The sequence below is a fragment of the Heptranchias perlo genome, chromosome 5 (assembly GCF_035084215.1).
Source record: "Heptranchias perlo isolate sHepPer1 chromosome 5, sHepPer1.hap1, whole genome shotgun sequence".
NCBI lineage: Eukaryota > Metazoa > Chordata > Chondrichthyes > Hexanchiformes > Hexanchidae > Heptranchias > Heptranchias perlo.
In genome coordinates this window covers 3,550,671-3,564,513 of record NC_090329.1, presented here as the reverse complement: position 1 = coordinate 3,564,513, position 13,843 = coordinate 3,550,671, and the positions used below count along the sequence as shown (strand labels likewise).

General features: G+C 41.9%; 1 protein-coding gene across 1 annotated transcript in view; it reads right to left on the bottom strand.

Annotated features, from left to right (window-relative positions):
- The window catches only part of bmp5 (bone morphogenetic protein 5), a 502,527-nt gene that overhangs the window by 177,930 nt on the left and 310,754 nt on the right, over positions 1 to 13,843 (bottom strand). Inside the window, exon 2 of the mRNA XM_067983961.1 lies at positions 13,489 to 13,681. Within this exon, the coding sequence (XP_067840062.1) occupies positions 13,489 to 13,681 (193 nt within the window). The remainder of the gene's footprint in view (positions 1 to 13,488; positions 13,682 to 13,843) is intronic.

The following is a 13,843-nucleotide window of genomic DNA, read 5'->3' as shown; positions in this document are numbered from 1 at the left end:
GCACTCCGGTTGCTTTCCTACCTAGAATGTATTTTGGAATCATCTTTTTGTTTAATAATGAGTACCTAGTGCAGAATATAATCTGAAAAGTGCTGGCACGAATTGGAAATTTTACTCAGACAGACCACGAGGATGGCTGGTGTGGGAAGTAGGGGTAGTCTTTTGAGTCTGTGGGAACGCCACATAGTTGGGGCAAAATAAGGGAGCTTTGCTCTGCATCCCACTGTTTCACCTGACCTCGGTGTGTCTGATGCTAACACTGAGTGGAAAAAGTGCTTGGGGGCAGTTATACTGCCACTGCCATTTTGATGTGAAGCGGTTTCAGGTACACATTGACATGAAAGTGGCTGTACAAGTTGGGAGTCAGGTGCCAGTCTGGCTGCGAACTGCACTAAAGGCAAACAGTGTGTGACAAAGGAAGGGAACGAAACAAGAAGGTGAGTCACTCCAGGCTGCTCCTGGGCACCTGTGGGGCTGGTTGCAGAGCTGGACTGACAGAGACCTGAGAGGAAGTTGGTTGCCATTTGGTAGGAATGACATGGGGTATGGGAGAGGGAGAGATCTAAAACAGGGAAGAAAATAACTTCTGTAAAAAAGAACCACATTAAAGAGAAAAATTAAGTCTGGATGAGGGCTAAGTTACCTCAGAATCACCGAGTAGCTAAATAGCCACTGAGTGAACATCTTTTCAATGTAATTATTGTGGATGTGAACACAAAAATTAAATAATTAAAGTAATGAGTCCTCATAAAATACTCTGCAATTTTGTTCCCAGAAATACCACTTTTTGAAGCATCTCGAAACCCCTGATATGCTCCAAGGTGTATCAGTTAATTAAATTAAAGTAAAGGGAATTAGAGAAAGCATTTCCCCTATTGTAAACATACGTTCAATTTCAACTCCAGGAAAGGTCTCCATTTTATGTGACTGTGTACTGAGATAAAAGAAGGCTTGAATCTCTCGAGACTCACATCTTCCTCAAAGCTACGCCTACAAAAATGTCTGCAGAGTAGCACACTGACCTCCTACAATAATGGCACAATAGAAATAGTGATATGTATTAAATATCAAAAAAATACAAATCTTTTTATAAACATTGATAAATTCATGACTAGTCATGCACACAAGTGTAAAAACTCCAATCCCTGAACCCCTTCACCAATCTCTTCTGGCCAGTTTATTTGGGGATAGTTAAAATCTCCCATGATTATGATCCTATGTCCTTTACTCATTTCACATATTTGCTCACATATTACTTCCTCCGCATCCTTCCCTCCATTAGGTGGTCAATAGTGTACTCCGATTAGGTGGTCTGTAGTATACTCCTATTAGGTGGTCTGTAGTATACTCCTATTAGGTGGTCCATCGTGTACTCCTATTAGGTGGTCTGTAGTGTACTCCTATTAGGTGGTCTGTAGTATACTCCTATTAGGTGGTCTGTAGTGTACTCCTATTAGGTGGTCTGTAGTGTACTCCTATTTGGTGGTCCGTAGTATACTCCTATTAGGTGGTCCGTAGTATACTCCTATTAGGTGGTCCGTAGTATACTCCTATTAGGTGGTCCGTAGTATACTCGTATTAGGTGGTCCGTAGTATACTCGTATTAGGTGGTCCGTAGTATACTCCTATTAGGTGCTCCACAGTGTACTCCAATAGGTGGTCTGTAGTGTACTCCTATTAGGTGATACGTAGTATATTCCTATTAGGTGGTCTGTAGTATACTCGTAATAGGTGGTCTGTAGTTTACTCCTATTAGGTCGTCTGTAGGTTACTCCTATTAGGTGGTCTGCAGTATACTCCTATTAGGTGGTCCGTAGTATACTCCTATTAGGTGGTCTGTAGTATACTCCTATTAGGTCGTCTGTAGTATACTCCTATTAGGTGATACGCAGTATACTCCTATTAGGTGGTCTGTAGTATACTCGTAATAGGTGGTCTGTAGTTTACTCCTATTAGGTCGTCTGTAGGTTACTCCTATTAGGTGGTCTGTAGTGTACTCCTATTAGATGGTCTGTAGTTTACTCCTATTAGGTGGTCTGTAGTATACTCCTATTAGGTGGTCTTTAGTGTACTCCGATTAGATGGTCTGTAGTTTACTCCTATTAGGTGGTCTGTAGTATACTCCTATTAGGTGGTCTGTAGTGTACTCCTATCAGGTGGTCCGTACTCCTATTAGGTGGTTCGTAGTATACTCCTATTGGGTGGTCCGTAGTTTTCTCCAATTAGGTGGTCTGTAGTGTACTCCTATTAGGTGGTCTGTGGTATACTCCTATTAGGTGGTCCGCAGTATACTCCTATTAAGTGGTCTGTAGTATACTCCTATTAGGTCGTCTGTAGTATACTCCTATGAGGTGGTCTGTAGTTTACTCCTATTAGGTGGTCTGTAGTGTACTCCTATTAGGTGGTCTGTAGTATACTCCTATCAGGTGGTCCGTACTCCTATTAGGTGGTTCGTAGTATACTGCTATTAGGTGGTCTGTAGTGTACTCCTATTTGGTGGTCTTTAGTGTACTCCTATTAGGTGGTCCGTAGTATACTCCTATTGGGTGGTCCGTAGTTTTCTCCAATTAGGTGGTCTGTAGTGTACTCCTATTAGGTGGTCTGTGGTATACTCCTATTAGGTGGTCCGCAGTATACTCCTATTAAGTGGTCTGTAGTATACTCCTATTAGGTCGTCTGTAGTATACTCCTATTAGGTGGTCTGTAGTTTACTCCTATTAGGTGGTCTGTAGTGTACTCCTATTAGGTACTCTGTAGTGTACTCCAATTAGGTGGTCTGTAGTGTACTCTTATTAGGTGGTCTGTAGTATACTCCTATTAGGTGGTCCGCAGTATACTCCTATTAAGTGGTCTGTAGTATACTCCTATTAGGTCGTCTGTAGTATACTCCTATTAGGTGGTCTGTAGTGTACTCCTATTAGGTGGTCTGTAGTTTACTCCTATTAGGTGGCCTGTAGTGTACTCCTATTAGGTGGTCTGTAGTATACTCCTATTAGGTGGTCCGTAGTGTACTCCTATTAGGTGGTCCGTAGTGTACTCCTATTAGGTGGTCCGTAGTATACTCCTATTAGGTGGTCTGTAGTGTACTCCTATTAGGTGGTCTGTAGTATACTCCTATTAGGTGGTCCGCAGTATACTCCTATTAAGTGGTCTGTAGTATACTCCTATTAGGTCGTCTGTAGTATACTCCTATTAGGTGGTCTGTAGTGTACTCCTATTAGGTGGTCCGTAGTATACTCCTATTAGGTGGACTGTAGTGTACTCCTATTAGGTGGTCTGTAGTATACTCCTATTAGGTGGTCCGCAGTATACTCCTATTAAGTGGTCTGTAGTTTACTCCTATTAGGTCGTCTGTAGTATACTCCTATTAGGTGGTCTGTAGTTCACTCCTATTAGGTGGTCTGTAGTGTACTCCTATTAGGTGGTCTGTAGTGTACTCCTATTAGGTGGTCTGTAGTATACTCCTATTAGGTGGTCCGCAGTATACTCCTATTAAGTGGTCTGTTGTATACTCCTATTAGGTCGTCTGTAGTATACTCCTATTAGGTGGTCTGTAGTTTACTCCTATTAGGTGGTCTGTAGTGTACTCCTATTAGGTGGTCTGTAGTATACTCCTATTAGGTGGTCCGCAGTATACTCCTATTAAGTGGTCTGTAGTATACTCCTATTAGGTCGTCTGTAGTATACTCCTATTAGGTGGTCTGTAGTTTACTCCTATTTGGTGGTCTGTAGTATACTCCTATTAGGTGGTCTGTAGTGTACTCCTATTAGGTGGTCTGTAGTGTACTCCTATTAGGTGGTCCGTAGTGTACTCCTATTAGGTGGTCCGCAGTATACTCCTATTAAGTGGTCTGTAGTATACTCCTATTAGGTCGTCTGTAGTATACTCCTATTAGGTGGTCTGTAGTGTACTCCTATTAGGTGGTCTGTAGTTTACTCCTATTAGGTGGTCTGTAGTATACTCCGATTAGGTGGTCTGTAGTATACTCCTATTAGGTCGTCTGTAGTGTACTCCTATTAGGTGGTCTGTAGTATACTCCTATTAGGTGGTCTGTAGTTTACTCCTATTAGGTGGTCTGTAGTTTACTCCTATTAGGTGGTCTGTAGTATACTCCTATTAGGTGGTCCGTAGTTTACTCCTATTAGGTGGTCTGTAGTATACTCCTATCAGGTCGTCTGTAGTGTACTCCTATTAGGTGGTCTGTAGTATACTCCTATTAGGTGGTCTGTAGTATACTCCTATTAGGTGGTCTGTAGTGTACTCCTATTAGGTGGTCTGTAGTGTACTCCTATTAGGTGGTCCGTCGTGTACTCCTATTAGGTGGTCTGTAGTGTACTCCTATTAGGTGGTCTGTAGTGTACTCCTATTAGGTGGTCTGTAGTATACTCCTATTAGGTGGTCTGTAGTATACTCCTATTAGGTGGTCCGTAGTGTACTCCTATTAGGTGGTCTGTAGTGTACTCCTATTAGGTGGTCTGTAGTGTACTCCTATTAGGTGGTCTGTAGTATACTCCTATTAGGTGGTCCGTAGTGTACTCCTATTAGGTGGTCTGTAGTATACTCCTATTAGGTGGTCTGTAGTGTACTCCGATTAGGTGGTCCGTAGTGTACTCCTATTAGGTGGTCTGTAGTATACTCCTATTAGGTGGTCTGTAGTATACTCCTATTAGGTGGTCTGTAGTATACTCCTATTAGGTGGTCCGTAGTATACTCCTATTAGGTGGTCCGTAGTATAATCCTATTAGGTGGTCTGTAGTATACTCGTATTAGGTGGTCCGTAGTATACTCGTATTAGGTGGTCCGTAGTATACTCCTATTAGGTGCTCCACAGTGTACTCCAATAGGTGGTCTGTAGTGTACTCCTATTAGGTGATACGTAGTATATTCCTATTAGGTGGTCTGTAGTTTACTCGTAATAGGTGGTCTGTAGTTTACTCCTATTAGGTCGTCTGTAGGTTACTCCTATTAGGTGGTCTGCAGTATACTCCTATTAGGTGGTCCGTAGTATACTCCTATTAGGTGGTCTGTAGTATACTCCTATTAGGTCGTCTGTAGTATACTCCTATTAGGTGATACGTAGTATACTCCTATTAGGTGGTCTGTAGTATACTCGTAATAGGTGGTGTGTAGTTTACTCCTATTAGGTCGTCTGTAGGTTACTCCTATTAGGTGGTCTGTAGTGTACTCCTATTAGATGGTCTGTAGTTTACTCCTATTAGGTGGTCTGTAGTATACTCCTATTAGGTGGTCTTTAGTGTACTCCTATTAGATGGTCTGTAGTTTACTCCTATTAGGTGGTCTTTAGTGTACTCCTATTAGATGGTCTGTAGTTTACTCCTATTAGGTGGTCTGTAGTATACTCCTATTAGGTGGTCTGTAGTGTACTCCTATCAGGTGGTCCGTACTCCTATTAGGTGGTTCGTAGTATACTCCTATTGGGTGGTCCGTAGTTTTCTCCAATTAGGTGGTCTGTAGTGTACTCCTATTAGGTGGTCTGTGGTATACTCCTATTAGGTGGTCCGCAGTATACTCCTATTAAGTGGTCTGTAGTATACTCCTATTAGGTCGTCTGTAGTATACTCCTATTAGGTGGTCTGTAGTTTACTCCTATTAGGTGGTCTGTAGTGTACTCCTATTAGGTGGTCTGTAGTATACTCCTATCAGGTGGTCCGCACTCCTATTAGGTGGTTCGTAGTATACTGCTATTAGGTGGTCTGTAGTGTACTCCTATTTGGTGGTCTTTAGTGTACTCCTATTAGGTGGTCCGTAGTATACTCCTATTGGGTGGTCCGTAGTTTTCTCCAATTAGGTGGTCTGTAGTGTACTCCTATTAGGTGGTCTGTGGTATACTCCTATTAGGTGGTCCGCAGTATACTCCTATTAAGTGGTCTGTAGTATACTCCTATTAGGTCGTCTGTAGTATACTCCTATTAGGTGGTCCGCAGTATACTCCTATTAAGTGGTCTGTAGTATACTCCTATTAGGTCGTCTGTAGTATACTCCTATTAGGTGGTCTGTAGTGTACTCCTATTAGGTGGTCTGTAGTTTACTCCTATTAGGTGGCCTGTAGTGTACTCCTATTAGGTGGTCTGTAGTATACTCCTATTAGGTGGTCCGTAGTGTACTCCTATTAGGTGGTCCGTAGTGTACTCCTATTAGGTGGTCCGTAGTATACTCCTATTAGGTGGTCTGTAGTGTACTCCTATTAGGTGGTCTGTAGTATACTCCTATTAGGTGGTCCGCAGTATACTCCTATTAAGTGGTCTGTAGTATACTCCTATTAGGTCGTCTGTAGTATACTCCTATTAGGTGGTCTGTAGTGTACTCCCATTAGGTGGTCCGTAGTATACTCCTATTAGGTGGTCTGTAGTGTACTCCTATTAGGTGGTCTGTAGTATACTCCTATTAGGTGGTCCGCAGTATACTCCTATTAAGTGGTCTGTAGTATACTCCTATTAGGTCGTCTGTAGTATACTCCTATTAGGTGGTCTGTAGTTCACTCCTATTAGGTGGTCTGTAGTGTACTCCTATTAGGTGGTCTGTAGTGTACTCCTATTAGGTGGTCTGTAGTATACTCCTATTAGGTGGTCCGCAGTATACTCCTATTAAGTGGTCTGTAGTATACTCCTATTAGGTCGTCTGTAGTATACTCCTATTAGGTGGTCTGTAGTTTACTCCTATTAGGTGGTCTGTAGTGTACTCCTATTAGGTGGTCTGTAGTATACTCCTATTAGGTGGTCCGCAGTATACTCCTATTAAGTGGTCTGTAGTATACTCCTATTAGGTCGTCTGTAGTATACTCCTATTAGGTGGTCTGTAGTTTACTCCTATTTGGTGGTCTGTAGTATACTCCTATTAGGTGGTCTGTAGTGTACTCCTATTAGGTGGTCTGTAGTGTACTCCTATTAGGTGGTCTGTAGTGTACTCCTATTAGGTGGTCCGTAGTGTACTCCTATTAGGTGGTCCGCAGTATACTCCTATTAAGTGGTCTGTAGTATACTCCTATTAGGTCGTCTGTAGTATACTCCTATTAGGTGGTCTGTAGTGTACTCCTATTAGGTGGTCTGTAGTTTACTCCTATTAGGTGGTCTGTAGTATACTCCTATTAGGTGGTCTGTAGTATACTCCTATTAGGTCGTCTGTAGTGTACTCCGATTAGGTGGTCTGTAGTATACTCCTATTAGGTGGTCTGTAGTTTACTCCTATTAGGTGGTCTGTAGTTTACTCCTATTAGGTGGTCTGTAGTATACTCCTATTAGGTGGTCCGTAGTTTACTCCTATTAGGTGGTCTGTAGTATACTCCTATCAGGTCGTCTGTAGTGTACTCCTATTAGGTGGTCTGTAGTATACTCCTATTAGGTGGTCTGTAGTATACTCCTATTAGGTGGTCTGTAGTGTACTCCTATTAGGTGGTCTGTAGTGTACTCCTATTAGGTGGTCCGTCGTGTACTACTATTAGGTGGTCTGTAGTGTACTCCTATTAGGTGGTCTGTAGTGTACTCCTATTAGGTGGTCTGTAGTATACTCCTATTAGGTGGTCTGTAGTATACTCCTATTAGGTGGTCCGTAGTGTACTCCTATTAGGTGGTCTGTAGTGTACTCCTATTCGGTGGTCTGTAGTGTACTCCTATTAGGTGGTCTGTAGTATACTCCTATTAGGTGGTCCGTAGTGTACTCCTATTAGGTGGTCCGTAGTATACTCCTATGAGGTGGTCTGTAGTGTACTCCGATTAGGTGGTCCGTAGTGTACTCCTATTAGGTGGTCTGTAGTATACTCCTATTAGGTGGTCTGTAGTATACTCCTATTAGGTGGTCTGTAGTATACTCCTATTAGGTGGTCCGTAGTATACTCCTATTAGGTGGTCCGTAGTATAATCCTATTAGGTGGTCTGTAGTATACTCGTATTAGGTGGTCCGTAGTATACTCGTATTAGGTGGTCCGTAGTATACTCCTATTAGGTGCTCCACAGTGTACTCCAATAGGTGGTCTGTAGTGTACTCCTATTAGGTGATACGTAGTATATTCCTATTAGGTGGTCTGTAGTTTACTCGTAATAGGTGGTCTGTAGTTTACTCCTATTAGGTCGTCTGTAGGTTACTCCTATTAGGTGGTCTGCAGTATACTCCTATTAGGTGGTCCGTAGTATACTCCTATTAGGTGGTCTGTAGTATACTCCTATTAGGTCGTCTGTAGTATACTCCTATTAGGTGATACGTAGTATACTCCTATTAGGTGGTCTGTAGTATACTCGTAATAGGTGGTCTGTAGTTTACTCCTATTAGGTCGTCTGTAGGTTACTCCTATTAGGTGGTCTGTAGTGTACTCCTATTAGATGGTCTGTAGTTTACTCCTATTAGGTGGTCTGTAGTATACTCCTATTAGGTGGTCTTTAGTGTACTCCTATTAGATGGTCTGTAGTTTACTCCTATTAGGTGGTCTTTAGTGTACTCCTATTAGATGGTCTGTAGTTTACTCCTATTAGGTGGTCTGTAGTATACTCCTATTAGGTGGTCTGTAGTGTACTCCTATCAGGTGGTCCGTACTCCTATTCGGTGGTTCGTAGTATACTCCTATTGGGTGGTCCGTAGTTTTCTCCAATTAGGTGGTCTGTAGTGTACTCCTATTAGGTGGTCTGTGGTATACTCCTATTAGGTGGTCCGCAGTATACTCCTATTAAGTGGTCTGTAGTATACTCCTATTAGGTCGTCTGTAGTATACTCCTATTAGGTGGTCTGTAGTTTACTCCTATTAGGTGGTCTGTAGTGTACTCCTATTAGGTGGTCTGTAGTATACTCCTATCAGGTGGTCCGTACTCCTATTAGGTGGTTCGTAGTATACTGCTATTAGGTGGTCTGTAGTGTACTCCTATTTGGTGGTCTTTAGTGTACTCCTATTAGGTGGTCCGTAGTATACTCCTATTGGGTGGTCCGTAGTTTTCTCCAATTAGGTGGTCTGTAGTGTACTCCTATTAGGTGGTCTGTGGTATACTCCTATTAGGTGGTCCGCAGTATACTCCTATTAAGTGGTCTGTAGTATACTCCTATTAGGTCGTCTGTAGTATACTCCTATTAGGTGGTCTGTAGTTTACTCCTATTAGGTGGTCTGTAGTGTACTCCTATTAGGTACTCTGTAGTGTACTCCAATTAGGTGGTCTGTAGTGTACTCTTATTAGGTGGTCTGTAGTATACTCCTATTAGGTGGTCCGCAGTATACTCCTATTAAGTGGTCTGTAGTATACTCCTATTAGGTCGTCTGTAGTATACTCCTATTAGGTGGTCTGTAGTGTACTCCTATTAGGTGGTCTGTAGTTTACTCCTATTAGGTGGCCTGTAGTGTACTCCTATTAGGTGGTCTGTAGTATACTCCTATTAGGTGGTCCGTAGTGTACTCCTATTAGGTGGTCCGTAGTGTACTCCTATTAGGTGGTCCGTAGTATACTCCTATTAGGTGGTCTGTAGTGTACTCCTATTAGGTGGTCTGTAGTATACTCCTATTAGGTGGTCCGCAGTATACTCCTATTAAGTGGTCTGTAGTATACTCCTATTAGGTCGTCTGTAGTATACTCCTATTAGGTGGTCTGTAGTATACTCCTATTAGGTGGTCCGCAGTATACTCCTATTAAGTGGTCTGTAGTATACTCCTATTAGGTCGTCTGTAGTATACTCCTATTAGGTGGTCTGTAGTTTACTCCTATTTGGTGGTCTGTAGTATACTCCTATTAGGTGGTCCGCAGTATACTCCTATTAAGTGGTCTGTAGTATACTCCTATTAGGTCGTCTGTAGTATACTCCTATTAGGTGGTCTGTAGTTTACTCCTATTAGGTGGTCTGTAGTGTACTCCTATTAGGTACTCTGTAGTGTACTCCAATTAGGTGGTCTGTAGTGTACTCTTATTAGGTGGTCTGTAGTATACTCCTATTAGGTGGTCCGCAGTATACTCCTATTAAGTGGTCTGTAGTATACTCCTATTAGGTCGTCTGTAGTATACTCCTATTAGGTGGTCTGTAGTGTACTCCTATTAGGTGGTCTGTAGTTTACTCCTATTAGGTGGCCTGTAGTGTACTCCTATTAGGTGGTCTGTAGTATACTCCTATTAGGTGGTCCGTAGTGTACTCCTATTAGGTGGTCCGTAGTGTACTCCTATTAGGTGGTCCGTAGTATACTCCTATTAGGTGGTCTGTAGTGTACTCCTATTAGGTGGTCTGTAGTATACTCCTATTAGGTGGTCCGCAGTATACTCCTATTAAGTGGTCTGTAGTATACTCCTATTAGGTCGTCTGTAGTATACTCCTATTAGGTGGTCTGTAGTATACTCCTATTAGGTGGTCCGCAGTATACTCCTATTAAGTGGTCTGTAGTATACTCCTATTAGGTCGTCTGTAGTATACTCCTATTAGGTGGTCTGTAGTTTACTCCTATTTGGTGGTCTGTAGTATACTCCTATTAGGTGGTCTGTAGTGTACTCCTATTAGGTGGTCTGTAGTGTACTCCTATTAGGTGGTCTGTAGTGTACTCCTATTAGGTGGTCCGTAGTGTACTCCTATTAGGTGGTCCGCAGTATACTCCTATTAAGTGGTCTGTAGTATACTCCTATTAGGTCGTCTGTAGTATACTCCTATTAGGTGGTCTGTAGTGTACTCCTATTAGGTGGTCTGTAGTTTACTCCTATTAGGTGGTCTGTAGTATACTCCTATTAGGTGGTCTGTAGTATACTCCTATTAGATGGTCTGTAGTATACTCCTATTAGGTGGTCTGTAGTATACTCCTATTAGGTGGTCTGTAGTATACTCCTATTAGGTGGTCTGTAGTTTACTCCTATTAGGTGGTCTGTAGTTTACTCCTATTAGGTGGTCTGTAGTATACTCCTATTAGATGGTCTGTAGTATACTCCTATTAGGTGGTCTGTAGTATACTCCTATTAGGTCGTCTGTAGTGTACTCCTATTAGGTGGTCTGTAGTATACTCCTATTAGGTGGTCTGTAGTTTACTCCTATTAGGTGGTCTGTAGTTTACTCCTATTAGGTGGTCTGTAGTATACTCCTATTAGGTGGTCCGTAGTTTACTCCTATTAGGTGGTCTGTAGTATACTCCTATCAGGTCGTCTGTAGTGTACTCCTATTAGGTGGTCTGTAGTATACTCCTATTAGGTGGTCTGTAGTATACTCCTATTAGGTGGTCTGTAGTGTACTCCTATTAGGTGGTCTGTAGTGTACTCCTATTAGGTGGTCCGTCGTGTACTCCTATTAGGTGGTCTGTAGTGTACTCCTATTAGGTGGTCCGTCGTGTACTCCTATTAGGTGGTCTGTAGTGTACTCCTATTAGGTGGTCCGTCGTGTACTCCTATTAGGTGGTCTGTAGTATACTCCTATTAGGTGGTCTGTAGTGTACTCCTATTAGGTGGTCTGTAGTATACTCCTATTAGGTGGTCTGTAGTATACTCCTATTAGGTGGTCCGTAGTGTACTCCTATTAGGTGGTCTGTAGTGTACTCCTATTAGGTGGTCTGTAGTGTACTCCTATTAGGTGGTCTGTAGTATACTCCTATTAGGTGGTCCGTAGTGTACTCCTATTAGGTGGTCTGTAGTATACTCCTATTAGGTGGTCTGTAGTGTACTCCGATTAGGTGGACCGTAGTGTACTCCTATTAGGTGGTCTGTAGTATACTCCTATTAGGTGGTCTGTAGTATACTCCTATTAGGTGGTCTGTAGTATACTCCTATTAGGTGGTCCGTAGTATACTCCTATTAGGTGGTCCGTAGTATAATCCTATTAGGTGGTCTGTAGTATACTCCTATTAGGTGGTCTGTAGTTTACTCCTATTAGGTGGTCTGTAGTATACTCCTATTAGGTGGTCCGTAGTTTACTCCTATTAGGTGGTCTGTAGTATACTCCTATTAGGTGGTCTGTAGTATACTCCTATTAGGTGGTCCGTAGTGTACTCCTATTAGGTGGTCTGTAGTATACTCCTATTTGGTGGTCCGTAGTATACTCCTATTAGGTGGTCTGTAGTATACTCCTATTAGGTGGTCCGTAGTATACTCCTATTAGGTGGTCCGTAGTATACTCCTATTAGGTGGTCTGTAGTATACTCCTATTAGGTGGTCTGTAGTTTACTCCTATTAGGTGGTCTGTAGTTTACTCCTATTAGGTGGTCCGTAGTATACTCCTATTAGGTGGTCTGTAGTATACTCCTATTAGGTGGTCTGTAGTTTACTCCTATTAGGTGGTCCGTAGTTTACTCCTATTAGGTGGCCTGTAGTTTACTCCTATTAGATGGTCTGTAGTATACTCCTATTAGGTGGTCCGTAGTGTACTCCTATTAGGTGGTCTGTGGTATACTCCTATTAGGTGGCCTGTAGTATACTCCTATTAGGTGGCCTGTAGTTTACTCCTATTAGATGGTCTGTAGTATACTCCTATTAGGTGGTCCGTAGTTTACTCCTATTAGGTGGCCTGTAGTTTACTCCTATTAGGTGGTCCGTAGTGTACTCCTATTCGGTGGTCTGTGGTATACTCCTCTTCGGTGGTCTGTAGTATACTCCTATTAGGGTGATCGATCTCTCCCTATCTTTCATTTCTATCCATATGGATCCTGTTTCTATCCTCTATGAGCTTTTGGGACAGCAAGTTATTGTCAATGGGACAGCCAAACAACGCACGCCCTCTGCAGGGCATCTGGGAGCTGGGTGAACAGGGCAAGTGGGTGTCTGTCTCCTTGACCAATCAGATTGATCAACAATAACAGCACAGAGTTCGAACCAGGAAGTGTAAGTTGGAATTATGAATTCAATATCAAATCAGGTACAGAAAGCAAAATAAAGAGAGGGAAAGTAAGATTGAATTAATAGACCGAGACAAAAGATAAAAGAGGTAAGAGATAAAAGTAAGAAAAAGTATTTAACTTTTTTTACATCTCCAACAATAATTAAAATCTGAAGTAATGAGACTCTACACTTGTACAGTTTTCAGTGCCAGAGAGGTTGTTTGGCAATAATTAAGACGTACCACGCCGTTAAAATGGTTATTCGACTTGAAATGACTTGACTGGACTTTTTTTGGTGAGTTTAATCTGTATCTGCAATGTCAGTGCAGGAACTTCACACCGTTCGATATATTTGAACAGGGGGCCAGACAGCGAGATGCCGTTTCTATGCAGCTTTTGGAGGGGCATCGCACCTCAGACAGCAACTTGTGGATTTCCGTGTTTAAATGATCATGTGCAGTCGCTGAAAGTTGCTTTCCAATTTTCCCGTAAATAACAGTGAGTGCTGTCAGCCTCATCGTTATTTTTACAGCAAAATCCGGCCCAATCTGTTCTTTACACTTAACAGAACAAAATAAATTTAAAAATTGCATTGTACTTGCTCGAATATACAGTATCTGCACATCAAATCTTTTTGATTACCATCACAGAGTATATACTACATATTATAACGAAACAGATTATTGCACCTTAATAATACATCTTTATTTAATTGAATACTTACCTATTAGTATATTCTTTAACAACCTGGTATATAGTAATCCTAAAGGTGTCATTTTCATATCTGCTGTTGCTTCGATCTTTGTAAATGCGGAATTCTGCTGCTGTCACTGCCTCTCCTTCAGGAATCTGTGTGAGATCAAATCGGAATTCCTTGTAGTGCCTCCGCTGGTGAGAAAAATACTTGTCTCTTTCAACTGGATAAGGAATAAGCAAAAAAAAAGAAAAAAAATTGGTATCACTTATGGCCTTAGCTACATGTGGTAGAAGCACATCTTTTTCTTCTTCCCATTACATTGCTTGGTTTACACCTCCATCTGAGCTATTTTTTTGTCATTTGAGAATAGTCCAGGAACGAG